Source organism: Psammomys obesus, unplaced genomic scaffold (genome assembly GCF_907164565.1).
Source record: "Psammomys obesus unplaced genomic scaffold, mPsaObe1.curated_primary_1811, whole genome shotgun sequence".
Taxonomy (NCBI): Eukaryota; Metazoa; Chordata; class Mammalia; order Rodentia; family Muridae; genus Psammomys; species Psammomys obesus.
Genome location: NW_026596079.1, coordinates 33,302,035 through 33,315,306, shown reverse-complemented (window position 1 = coordinate 33,315,306; position 13,272 = coordinate 33,302,035). Strand labels below are relative to the sequence as shown.

Genomic DNA, 13,272 nt, shown 5'->3' with positions numbered 1-13,272 from the left:
ACATTTGGTGACAAATCCCATCTCACTTTGGCTTGTAGTAATATAGCATCAATCAACATTTATTATTGAAAATGATCTAAGCATGGATTGCATTGTTAGACTCCCCTTGATTGTTTACTTTTCCTAAATTCTTTATAACAACATTTCCAATAATTCTTCATTTTCACAGATCAACAAACTGTCACTCAATACGATTTTGGGAGATCAATATAAATCGTCTTAACTATCACCTCTCTTTTTTAGAAGAAATCTTTTCCCTTTTTTTCTAATTTTAACTTTTAATTTCAAGCATTTTTATGCCAATACTTGTTTAAGGTAGAGCTAAAAATATGGCCAAAATATTACTCCTGCAGTCAGAATTTTACACCCCAGAGAAGAAAACAGACACAGCATAGTAGTGATGTATGTGACTGAGGCCAGAAGTATGGACCATCTCCTGGAATTCCATGGAGGTAGTTAAGACTAAACTCAGCAGCCATAAACTCTTTCCCCCACTCATTACTGTACCTGCTTCAAGCAGTCTTCATCTTACTTCATGCAAGCAGGGTAAGGTGAAAAACAGCAATAAGCAATAAAGAGGCAAGGATATTCAAGAAGACAATGGATATGAGTCATCGCTATCAGAAAAACTAAGAGTAAAGCAGTGAAACAGGAGAGAGTACAACTTGGGCAAGAGTTAGTGCTCACCTTCCTCTCCAGAAATGTTAACTTTTTTGGATGTCCTTTTATCCATAAAATGAAGAAAAGAGATACCTCATAAATACTCTAAAGCTTAAATAATTCATCAAAGAACCCAGTGCCTTGTTTAAGATATATTAACTATTGCAATTTTCAAAGGGGTGTTATTTGGTTAATTCTTCCATGCCTCTCCTATAGTGAAAAATCTTACCACTCTAACTAATGTAAATTTAGCTGTTATTTATTGAACATGTTATTTATAATGTTTCTTTGCATACATTAGCTTATTTATCCTTATTTGTTTATTGGTTTTTGAGACAGGGTCTTTTTATGTACTAGAGGCTGGCCTGGAACTTCTGATCCTCCTACCTCTACTTCCAGGTTTCTGGGTATACAAATGTGTACCACCATGTTTGGTTTGTTGATATTCAATACTTCTTTGGATTTCCCAGAAGAGTACTGAAGATTCTTTTCAAAGAATAAAATGGCTTGTTACCTGTCATACCAATAGGTAGAACTAGAAATAGAACCAACTCTTTCTTGTAATACCTTCTCAATTTAGTTACTACATAGTTCACAAAACAACCTAGACCATATCATCCAAAGAGAACTTTGTTGTGTACAAATCTGTGCCAAAAGCCTAGACCATATATCTACGCTTTCAAAGCACTGCTTTGCCTAGTAGAAACTCAAAAAAAGTTTCTAGTAAAATAGAAATTAAGATAATAACAAATAGATAATAACAAATGCAAAAAGGCCTTATCAGTATAATTGAGTCATTATGATGATAAAGAGTAATCCCTTACCCAGGAGGCTGATTCCATGACAGGACAGTGAATATAAATGTCCCTTACTTTGGGATTTTGTATCTTCCTTATGATTAATCACCACCCATAAAATTACACATATAAGTGGAGAGATCAAGACTCAAAAGAGCTCTGAATAATATTAGGTGGTAACTTAAGCTAATAATCAAGTCTTGATTTTTGGATAATGTATGTAGAATGTTAGAGAGGCAAAACAGACCAGGTGTGAGAGTGCATGTCTGCAATCTCGTCACTCGGGAAGTAAAGGCAAGAGGATAGAAGGTTAAAGGCCAGCCTAGGCTGCATGGGATCTTATTAAAAATTACAAAGAAAAATAAGAAAAACTGAAATCATGAAGAGCAGTTGAATTTGTGATTCACTGAAGGTGTGAAACGTAGCAGCTCCAGTTTGTCTCAATTCTTCCAGGCCAGCAAAAAAATAACTCTGTAGCTCATGACAGGTCCCACCAAGGTACAGACTGTCTGCCCTGAGTGAAACATGGATACAGTTGGAACTCGATGCTTCCAGAGAATTGCTGGTCCTTTGATAAAGGATGTTTCCAAGAGTTTTAGAATTAAAAAAAAAAGCAAATGACCACTTTTGACCTACAAAACTCTTGGCAACTTTAAGAGCTTTACTTCTCCTTATAAGTGACCCCACCTTTCCTCTCTGTCATTCAGACTTTACAGTTTAAGACTGGTTTTCCGGCTCTGACTGGGTGAGTAAATGACAACAAATTACTGGCATCTTTTTTGGTCTACAATTTACCCCTTGCTGAACTCTAATGTATAACCAGGAAAGCACAGGGAAGAGATGAAGTTGGGAAAATATCACCATCACAAAGAATCATTATTTGCAGAGAGGTGTTAACAGCTAGCAGCCAAAACCCAGTTGTCCAGTCAAGATGCCTGACCATTTAGAATCTGTAAACCTGGTTCCAAGCAGAAAAATGTCCAGAATCAGTAACCATGCCCTAAAGAGCAAAACTAAAAAAACTGAAGTCAGATGAACAAGGCAGCCTTTCCCTACACTTAGCAGTTTCCTGGTATCTTACCTGGAAGATCCGACAGATATATGGAAAGACTCAATAGCAACCCAAAAGCACAGCAGATAAAACTCAGTGCTTCTGAAGCATGGCTCATAAAAAATAAAATCAGAATGACATTTTATTTTTCTAAATTCAGATGTTATTGTAATTTGAATCTCAATGCTGCCAGCAGAGATTTTTCTTTCCCAGCATGTTTCCAAATATCTACCTCCTGTGAACAAAAAAAAAAAAAAAAAGCATCCAAGCAACAGAAGAGCCAGCCTTTCATCCTGTAGCACCAGTTAAGACTAAATAATCAATCTTGAAACTGCCATATGACAATAGTTGCTAGCATCATGAAAAGTCTAGCATCAAGCCTAAGGACAGATGTTACCTAGAAAACATTTCCTTACACTTGAAACAAAAGAACCCTGAAATAAAAAACATTTAAAAGCATGTCCCAACAGGATTAAGTATCACAGTGAAAATAGAAATAGCTTTGCCATGTACTTCAGGCATGCGGCCCTGTTAAGAAATAATTCATTTCATGCTGGTTTTCTTCTTACATACAGCCTTCACCAATTCCAGTTTTAAGCCCAAACTTTTTGTTTGTTTGTTTGTTTATTGATTTGAAAACATCAGAAAAATATTTCCTTTCAAAATTTAAGGTATTTAGTAAAAGGAAAAAGATTGCAGTGTCAAATATGCATGTCTTTTCATGGTAGCCTTCAATAATTAACATATTTTTCTACAAAACATTATATTCTCCACAATGCAAATGAGGCAAGGCTGATAAAAAGAAAATACACAAACATGTTCTATGAATCATCACATATGAGGTTACATATTGTAATTATGTTCTTCCTTTTAATCTAATTCCTATTACTATAGTAGAATATTCTCAGCATCTATCTTGTGAGGTCATTTTATACAAAAACATGTTAAGAAACTGTTGTACATTCCCTATATAACAGGTACTCATCTTTCTTGCATACTGAGGTTTGATGTAAGTTAGCATTGGATCTCAGTTTCACACAGCTCAAAGTCCTGTCATCATTCTCTTCATGCATTTTTGCCTCACATTCATCCTGTATTAGACTTCTGTGTGAAGCTCTGTCCCTTTCTCATAGGAGGGCTCTCATTTTTGCATTGGGTTATAGTTAGATATTTTCCTGGGAAACTGTTGGTGTTACAGCAAAAAAGTCACACTGTGTACTGCATAGAAATACATCTGCATGGGACTTCAACTCTGCTATCATCTTGCAGCCCTACCATACCTGTGGACCTCCTGAGACTTGACATCTGTTTTCATCTTTTGAAAAACGTTTTCCTCAAACCCTTCTAGAACTGTAGAGGAGAAAAAAAAAAACCCTTTTTTTTGTTGTTGTGTTTACCACTCTCGTAATCCTATGCTTTCAAAATCATCTACCAGTATGCCCTTTCCCTCAAGCCCTATCTTGAAAGAGAACATACTACCAAATACAATTTTAAAATTCTCAATTATGAATCTCTATAAATTCTTTTATGGACATTAGTCAAAGTAATACTTAGAATTTACTCTGTCTACTTCTTGCCAATATGATGATTCGGAATAGAGCAATCAATACAGGGTGACAGGAGGAATCAAGAAACACATGGATTTTCATTTCTGCATGGCTTCCTGTCAAGAGATCCATAAATGATGTAGAGTGCAAAGTCTGACAGCATAGTCTCTCCCCCATGAACCATGACTCTGCTCTTGCTGTACTTTAACTGATCTTAAGCTGATTCCAAAGCCCTTTCCAGTCTCATCATTCAACTTTTAAACCTCAGTAATGACCTCACACTATGGCATACAGTGCCCGACGCTGATTCTAAGTACCTTTTCGAAACTGAGTATCCAGACATATGTCAAAACAAAGCAGATATCTTTGCAAGAAGAAAACCCCAGAGCCTCTAATCAGCACAGAAGCTTGGCTGCATCCAGATTTATCCAATTACCAAGTCAGTTTCTCCTTCAACTGGCTCAATTAATATAACAAAATGCAAAAGGTCATTGATCATTTTGCTGAGGACTAAGAGAAAAATATATCCAGTTTCAGAACACTTTGTTAATATGCAGAGAGCAAGAGAACACGGGTGGAGTCCAGACGCAGAATGTATTGCTGCCCTTTAAAGGATGGCACTAGAATACTAACGGCTAACTGTTTTGTATTCATTAACCAATAATTATTTCCAGAATGGAGTGTTCTGAGAGAGTCTTCCTACCATTAAAAAAAAAATGCAAGAATGACAGCATTTTGCTGGTTTAAAGGACCCTTGTGTCACCTATATTTGGTAAGAATAAGCATTTACCTAATAATACAACGCTGCATTGAGCACTTGCTACGTGTCCGGCTTCTGTACGAAGAACTCCTCCTGCCCTTTTCTGCCACAGATAAGCTGCCTAAGTGTCCTCTTGATTTGAGTTTCTTCAGAGGCCAAAAGCAGTGATTTTATACTACAGGAAAACAAAATTGGTAAAGAAACTGCTCATAAACTAAGATCTCCTGCTATCATGCCTGGAAAACCACTCATTAAACAAAAAGGCAAAAAGTTATCAATAGAAGTTTAATGACAAGTCTATACTTCACGCTTTTAGCATTAACAAAGCTTTCCCACACTTGAAATTGAAGTGGAATGTCTAAATCCAGATGTGGCTCGTCTGTTCCTGGGAGCCAAACACAAACTTGAAAAACCTACCTTCCAGTCCCCCCTATTTCTTTTATATATATATAGTTTAATGTATTTTAATAGCAAACTTACAGGAACAGCACAGAAGCCAGACAACATTAAAAACATGTACTTGCATGTAGGACAACTTAGTTAGAAAAGTACAGTGAATGGATGGAATCTACTGTATGATAAAAATGCTACAAACACCATTTAGTTGTGCCGTCAATAAGAAATTTACTTATTTTTTTTTAAATCCAAATGCTGGCATTGTCCATGAAATTTTAACAGGTTTATTTATAATCGTTATAAAGTTGAACTGTTGAAATGTGTTCACTGAAACACTTTGCTTGCATTAATGCTTTACGTCTTGCATTTATATTTAAAATTCACACACAAATGAAAATGGAAAAACTGCCAATACCTGATTTCTGTCCCCTATTTTTCCACTCGCAATCATATACTTAGGTACCTTTTGACCCCATGGAAAAAAATATCTAACATTCAGAACTACTGATAACAGGAAGAAGAGGAAAAAAAAAATTTTTTTTTTTTTTTTTTTTTTTTTTGAGAATGAAATGTTTCCCCTCATAGTGGACTCTTAGGCAAGTTCTCCGCGTATGCGATGTGCTAGCTGGGTATCTTTTGGCATAATAGTTACACGTTTGGCATGGATAGCACACAGGTTGGTATCTTCAAAAGGCCAACCAGATAGGCCTCGCTTGCCTCCTGCAAAGCACCAATAGCTGCACTCTGGAAGCGCAGATCTCTTTTGAAGTCCTGAGCAATTTCTCGCACCAGACGCTGGAAGGGGAGCTTGCGAATGAGAAGTTCAGTGGACTTCTGATAGTGTCTGATTTCACGGAGTGCCGCAGTGCCTGGCCTGGGAGGATGAGGTGTCCTCACCCCTCCTGTAGAGGGCGCAGTCTTGCGAGCGGCTTTTGTAGCCAGTTGTTTTCCTGGGTGCTTTACCACCGGTGGATTTGCGGGCAGGCTTTGTACGAGCCATCGTAAGGGCACCTCCTTACTTAGCCCCTTTCTCCTTCAGCTGGAGCTCGCCAAGCGAGAGACATTAGAGGGCTGGCTTCAGAGAGCACAGGTGTTGCGGCGATGGCTCCGAACACCCCCACACCCCTACCTATTTCTTTTATTGCAGTCACTCATCAGTGCAAAAGGCAATGTGGTCGTTTGTGTCCTGAGAGCAGAAAGTACCATGACACACAGACTTATTTTTCCTTTTTCAAGACAGGGTTTCTGTGTAGCCTTGGCTGTCCTGGACTTGCTCTGTACACCATGGTGGCCTCGAACTCACAGTGATATGCCTGCCTGTGCCTCCCTGAGTTCTAGAATTGCAGGTGCACTACACAAAAATATTTTTGTTTTGTTTTGTTTTGTTTTGTTTTGTTTTGTTTTGGTGAATCATTTGCAGGACCAAAGTTCAGATATTTTTCTGAATCAGTACAAGAATTCCAACTAAATATCCTAGGGAACAGAGGTATGAATCAAACTCTTATGACTTCCTAGGCAGACTAACAAGCTGATTTCTGACAATTAATTAAAATGTCTTCAGGTCCCATGAAATCAGAACCTAATAAATGATTTGAAATTAATTGGGTTGTATCCTAAGAAATGTGAGTTTCCATTACTTTACGTGATTATTTTTGCAATTCAATTCTCTTGTTTGCTTATTTCCCTAGGAAGTAGATTGATGTGAAGGACTCCTGTCTGCTTTGTGACAACTTTATTTTCCTTAATCAGGACTCTAAATGCAAGATTCTAATGTGAGGCCAAAAGACACGGTAGGGAGGGGTAGATTCCAAGGTTACTAGTGATGTCTGATAACAGTATCATCCTCTCCAGATAATTCACAAACAGTATCAATAGCAATAGCAAGAACATGCCTTAGCTCAATAAATACATTAAATTCATCATTGCCTGGAAAGAAAATAAGAACTAGAATCAAGAGTGTTGGTTCAATGGCCACTTTGTAGTCTACATGTAGCATGCTCCTTTTCTCAGCTTCTATGAGATTGATTCCCATTTCCTGATCAACAAAATGGAAACACTAACACTTCTTCCACAGATCGCAGTGGGTACTAGGGCAGATGCTCTAGGCACATGAAAGAATTTTGTTAACTCCAAAGCCCTCAGTAATTAAGGACTCCTAGAATACTCTTAGATTCTGAAGTTTAATTTAAATTTTTTTTTGTTTAAATTGGGTGTGTGTGGGTGTGTGTGTGCGCACGCGTGCACACGCATGCTTTCTGTTGACCTCTTAAATGTGGTTAAAATCCAAACCTGGAAACAACCCAGATGTCCATTAACAGAGGAGTGGATACAGAAACTGTGGTACTTTTACACAATGGAATACTACTCAGCAATTAAAAACGAGGAAATCATGAAATTTTCAGGCAAATGGTGGGATCTAGAAAAGATCATTGTCAGTGAGGTATCCCAGGAGCAGAAAGACACACATGATATATATTCACTCATATAGTCCTGTAAGATAGGATAAACATACTGAAATCTGTACACCTAAAGAAGATAAACAAGAAAGAGGGCCCAGGGTAAGATGATCAATCCTCACTTAGAAAGACAAATGGGATGGGCATTGGATATAGGAGAAAACAAGTAACAGGACAGAAGCCTACCACAGAGGGCCTCTGAAAGACTCTACCTAGCAGTGTATCAAAGCAGATACTAAGACTCATAATCAAACCTTTGGCAGAGTGCAAGGAATCATAGGAAAGAAGGGGGAGTTTGTATGACGTGGAAAGGATAGGAGCGCCACAAGGACCAAATATATCTGGGCACAGGGGTCTTTTTTAAGACTGACACTCCACCAAGGACCATGTATGGATACAACCTAGAACCTCTGCATGGATGTAGCCCATGGTAGCTCAGTATCCAAGTGGGTACCCTAATAAGGGGAACAGGGACTGTTTCTGACATGAACTCAATGGTGGGCTCTTTGACCTCCTCCCCTGCCCCCAGGAGGAGCAGTCCACAGAGGAGGACTTTGCAGCCAGTCCTGAAGATACCTGATAAACCAGTATCAGATGTAAGGGGAGGAGGTCATCCTCCGGGGCAGGGAGGAGATGAGGGAGGGAGGGTGGGATTGGGAGGGAAAGAGGGAACAGGATACAGCAGGGATACAAAGTGAACAAACTGTAACTAATATTTAAAAAAATTGGAAAAAGGAAAAAGAAAAGAAAATCATCAGTCAAATTCAAGTTAGGGCTTTTTTTTTTTTTTTAAAGAAAATATGTTATATACTCCTCAAAACTCTCATGGCTGCATGTAAAAGGAAAGGCAAGAAAACCTCACAGCCAGAGGCACTTAAGTAAATACAATTAATTAAACATAATATGATACGCTAGATAGAATATTAGAACAAGAAAGAAAACACATGGGGAGGCAATTAATAAAAGTTCAATAAGTCAACATTGATTTATTATCCATGATGAGTGAGCACACAAAGGTAAAGGGTCAGCAATAGAGACACATTTGTGTGGAGTATGTAGCAACTCTTTGCATTGTCTTTGCAATTTTAAATAATCAGCATTACAAAAACAAAAAGAAAGTGACATGCAAATGTTAGCTAATTGCTTGATGTACTATAATAACAGAAATTTCTAAAGGATAGACTACCTCAATTAGCCTTATTTTTCAAAGGAAACACATGCTATGGGATTATTTCCTCCAGAAACTATAATTGTAGCTCTAATGTTAATGGTCAGATAGAACATATTAAATTCACATGACAGAAAATTTCTGGATAAAATTTTTACCCAAGCGCTTTAAGAATGTGTTTTAAAACATGAATTCGAAATTTCTCATGCGGACTATTTAATTCTTCTTTCATGTATTTAAATACAGTAAAGAGTGAAAGGACTAAAGAAATGGCTCAGTTACTAAAGTATTTTCTGTACGAGCCTACAGGCATAGATTCACATTCCCAGCTTTTCAAAAAAGCCAGATGCTTCGGTCTGCTTCCAGTGCTATGGAAACAGAGGCAGGAGGATTTCTGGCTTTCATTGGCCAGTCAATCTAGCCAATCAATGAGGTCCAGGTTCATTGTAACATGTTGTTCCAAAGAAATAAGGTGGAAAGAGATTAAAGCACTATCATGGGTCTCTGACCTACGCAACACAAAGGAGAGGACCCCTGATGGATGACAGAGACCTGTCAAATCTAGGGCCTACCTGCTCATTTCCATTGTCTCTGCTAGCATTGTCTCTCTTTAAATGCTGTGCTCTAATCCTGGTTTTTATAATTTCCTTTGCTCATCATTAATATACTCAGAATCTGCCTGTTTCCATGTTGACTAAAATGCCTCCACAGAGTTGGCATTTTCAGAGCTTGACTCTACCTGCAGCTGTAACTCCTTTGGCAGTGTGTCTCTCTTTCTGTCCTAAAAACAGAGCGCATGGAGTGTGACATGTCTTTGTCCTCAAACAATGGGCTTTTGAAACGCTTCCCATCACTTGCTAGGGACAAGCTATTTCTACTTCTGTTAAACAGCTGGAACTTGTGCACTATAGTCTGCTCACTTCATCCACGTTGTCAAACACCAAATCTCAACAGGACCACTCTTTCCAACTCACTTCACCTTAATATTGAAAGAGGGGTACCGTTCACTTTCAGGACATCTACAAAGTGTGGGCCGAGGAAGACGAATTCTCTCAAATACAATGTGAGGCCAAAACTTGTTAACTTTAAATTTTAAATTTAAAGAAAATTAATTAATTATTATCTCTGTATAAAAGATAATCTCTGCTAAATTATACACATTCATCATGTTGTTGAAATGCTATAATCTCTCTCTCTTGGTTTTCAGACACAGAGTTTCTCTGGTAATAGCTTTGGCTGTTCTGAAACTCACTCTGAAGAGAAGGCTGGCTTGGAACTCACAGAAATCTGCCTGCCTCTGCTTCCAGAGTTCTAGGATTAAAGGCATGCACCACGATAGCACAGCTACAATGATCTCTTTATAACCCCCTTAATGAGATGTTAAAATTTCACAGTGGTTTAGCATTTCTAAATCCCATTCCACTTATGATTTTAATTCCTTAATAATTCTGTGAAGTAAAGAAAACACAACCAGGCAGTTCTGCAGATGTCCAAATGGAATAATAAATTGATTAAGGTCTTAAAACCACTTATAGAATGAAAGCCAGATGACCTTACTGTAAGTCCAAAGATAGCGATGCCATATCTCACTGAGCACCAAGGTAAGAAGAGTGTGCTAAATGATGCCTTTGCTATCCTTCCTCCTGGATGATCTTAGATATTGACCACTTGTTAACCATTTTCCTACCTCTGGTGCCTTTTTTGTACTTCAGAATTGTTCAGCTCTGAATAGCTTTTTTTTCTCTGTACCTCCCTTCTTTTAAAGTAAAAGAAAGCCAAGCTGTGGCAAGAGTAAAATGTTTACCTTCAGGCTGACGGGAGTTCCAGTCCTAAGCTAAGGTTTGGCAGCTTCCACCAACACTCTGAGTGCCTCAGTTCTCTAATCTGAGCAGTGGCAGATTCAGCACTCACTCTGTAGGGTTTTAACTGTTGCAGCTGTGATAAAAAACAAAGTGCAACATTAGTATGGTCTCTCGTGTAGAATAGACTGCACAGCATCTGCAGTTTTGCTGTATCTTTTTCACACAATTATGTTACCGTATTTGACGCTGGAAGGTACTATTGTCCCATTTTACAGATGGTCTGTGCAAAAGGCTAGAATAATATCCTACAACTAAGATGAAATTTGAACGATGTCTCCTAACGCTTTTCACAGACACCCTTGGGGGCCTGAGATAAGTGCTTTAGCTGGACTGACTCCAGCCACTACTGAAGTGGGTGGCTCTTGCCTGCTTCTCACTCCAGGTACTCTTTGTCAGTATGCTTTCATCAGTGAAGTTCTGGTAAAGGTCCCAGTAGTTCCTACCATAGGAAGTCCTGGAAATACATAGGTTTTTGAATCTTTAAATGTGTCCTTCAAAAAATAGCGGCAGGCAGATGTCCTTTGGGACAGATAATTCTGAAATACAGAATTTAAGTCCAGTTGCCCAAGCAAAAGCCATCTCAATCAAAGTCTGATTTTGTTCCTTCTTTGTGTGTCATATTCTCCTCTACTCCCCCAATCCTGCTTTCTGGGTTCAACTTCTAAATAAACAGCATGACTGAAAGTCAGTCTTAGACTACATCTGGGAAAGAGAGACTCGGGGTGGGAAAGGGGGCAGTTGGGTTATCTTGCTTGTTTCTATTGGTGTTTGGACTGCATTTCTCTCTGTTTCTCCATAGGTCACCAAGATGCTGGCAGTGGTTGTAATTCTGTTTGCTCTTTTATGGATGCCCTACAGGACTCTTGTGGTTGTCAACTCATTTCTCTCCAGCCCTTTCCAGGAAAATTGGTTCTTGCTCTTTTGCAGAATTTGCATTTATCTCAACAGTGCCATCAACCCAGTGATTTACAACCTCATGTCTCAGAAATTCCGTGCAGCCTTCCGAAAGCTCTGCAATTGCAAGCAAAAGCCCACAGAGAAACCTGCTAACTACAGTGTGGCCCTAAATTACAGCGTCATCAAGGAGTCAGATCGGTTCAGCACAGAGCTGGATGACATCACTGTCACAGACACTTATGTGTCAACCACAAAAGTGTCATTTGATGACACCTGCTTGGCTTCTGAGGTAACCTTTAGCTAGAGATGATTCATGAATGAAAAGAAAATGAATCACAGTCTATGTTTCGTCTGTGCTATTATCCATGAGAGAGAAAACAGCCAATATTTACACTGGAGACATAGCAGGCAGGCCTGGCTTTGCTCTTAGGAATCTTGGCCCTGCATACTTTAACCCATGACAGTGTTTCTTTCACTTTCCTTCTATTGAAACTAGAATCAAAAAAATAGGATCTAACTCTGAAGGGGATAAATGTTGGAAACTAAAAGGCTGTTTGCTTTCATTTAATGTGGGAAATCACTCTCTTTACTGGAGTAAGGATGTTTCCATAAAATCTAGATATCAGTTTAAATTCCTCACCACAACCTTATTAAATGTGACTTCACACACACACACTCCAAATATCTATACATTTGGTAACTTGACAACATGCAATTTTTAAATGATTTAATATTTCATTTAACAAAATACAGTGCTATTTCATGAATACCTGTACTACATAAAAAAACAACACAAATTAGAAACTCAAAATGCCCCCAGATTATAGAGACATGTGGATTTGATTTTGAAGCAAAGCTAAATTGTATCAGCTCTTCAGGCTTCCTAAATAGTGGTTGGTGTAAAGATGTATCCATTTTAAATAGCTGTGAAGATACCAGTTAATATATAATGAATATTCAAATGTATAGCAAGTACCAGGCTGAGTATTTAAAACATAGTTTCACCTTTTCCTCAAAACCTTTAAGGTTGAAATTCCCTTTGAACATCCTTGTGCATAAACTACTGAGCCAAATCAAGTAAATCTTCCAACTAAACCAAACAAGTCTGAAATGGTTTGTGGGATTTAGTTATTTTTTGAAATCAGCCAAATTCTGGCTATTTTGACTCAAGGTAAAGGTGCTCCAGTCCATACTGGACCTTAACTTGCCTGCAATTGTCTTTCATTGCTCCCTCTTGTCATTTTCCAAATTTGTTTTACTTCAAGTACTCATGATATTTTGCTTACAGATTCTAAATCAAAGCACCACAAGTCTGCTGACTAGTTTGAAACTGATTTCATCCTATTATCGCTATCTCATCTTTACAGTTTGAACTTTGACCTAGTGTTCCAGTTATTATTAGACAGGTATGAATATGCATCTACCCAGGAGACTTACAGGTCTTACTTTAATCCTCTTCAAATAACTCACCTACTGGGATATAGGCAATCAGATATTAAGGAATATAAATTGGCCTTGGTGATAGCTTCATGTTCATTAAATTTTAATAGTTGGTCAAAAGCCATATTTTAAATGCCCTGTAAAACTGACACACTCTAACCTCTATCTTTAGTTCATGGATTTTCTTTGAAACTTAATTGATAATGATAATTAACCCTTCATATCCTTTTAATAAAGA

General features: G+C 38.1%; 1 protein-coding gene and 1 pseudogene across 2 annotated transcripts in view; one reads left to right on the top strand and one right to left on the bottom strand.

The window, feature by feature from the left end:
• The window catches only part of Trhr (thyrotropin releasing hormone receptor), a 36,399-nt gene that overhangs the window by 20,310 nt on the left and 2,817 nt on the right, over window positions 1-13,272 (top strand). The window contains exon 3 of one of the 2 annotated variants that reach the window (XM_055626681.1): window positions 11,497-11,883. In XM_055626681.1, the coding sequence (XP_055482656.1) occupies window positions 11,497-11,883 (387 nt within the window). Of the gene's footprint in view, window positions 1-11,496; window positions 11,899-13,272 lie in introns of those variants that run through there. The other variant, XM_055626680.1, reaches the window with a different exon arrangement.
• LOC129690841 (histone H3.3A-like) lies at window positions 5,581-6,211 on the bottom strand (annotated as a pseudogene).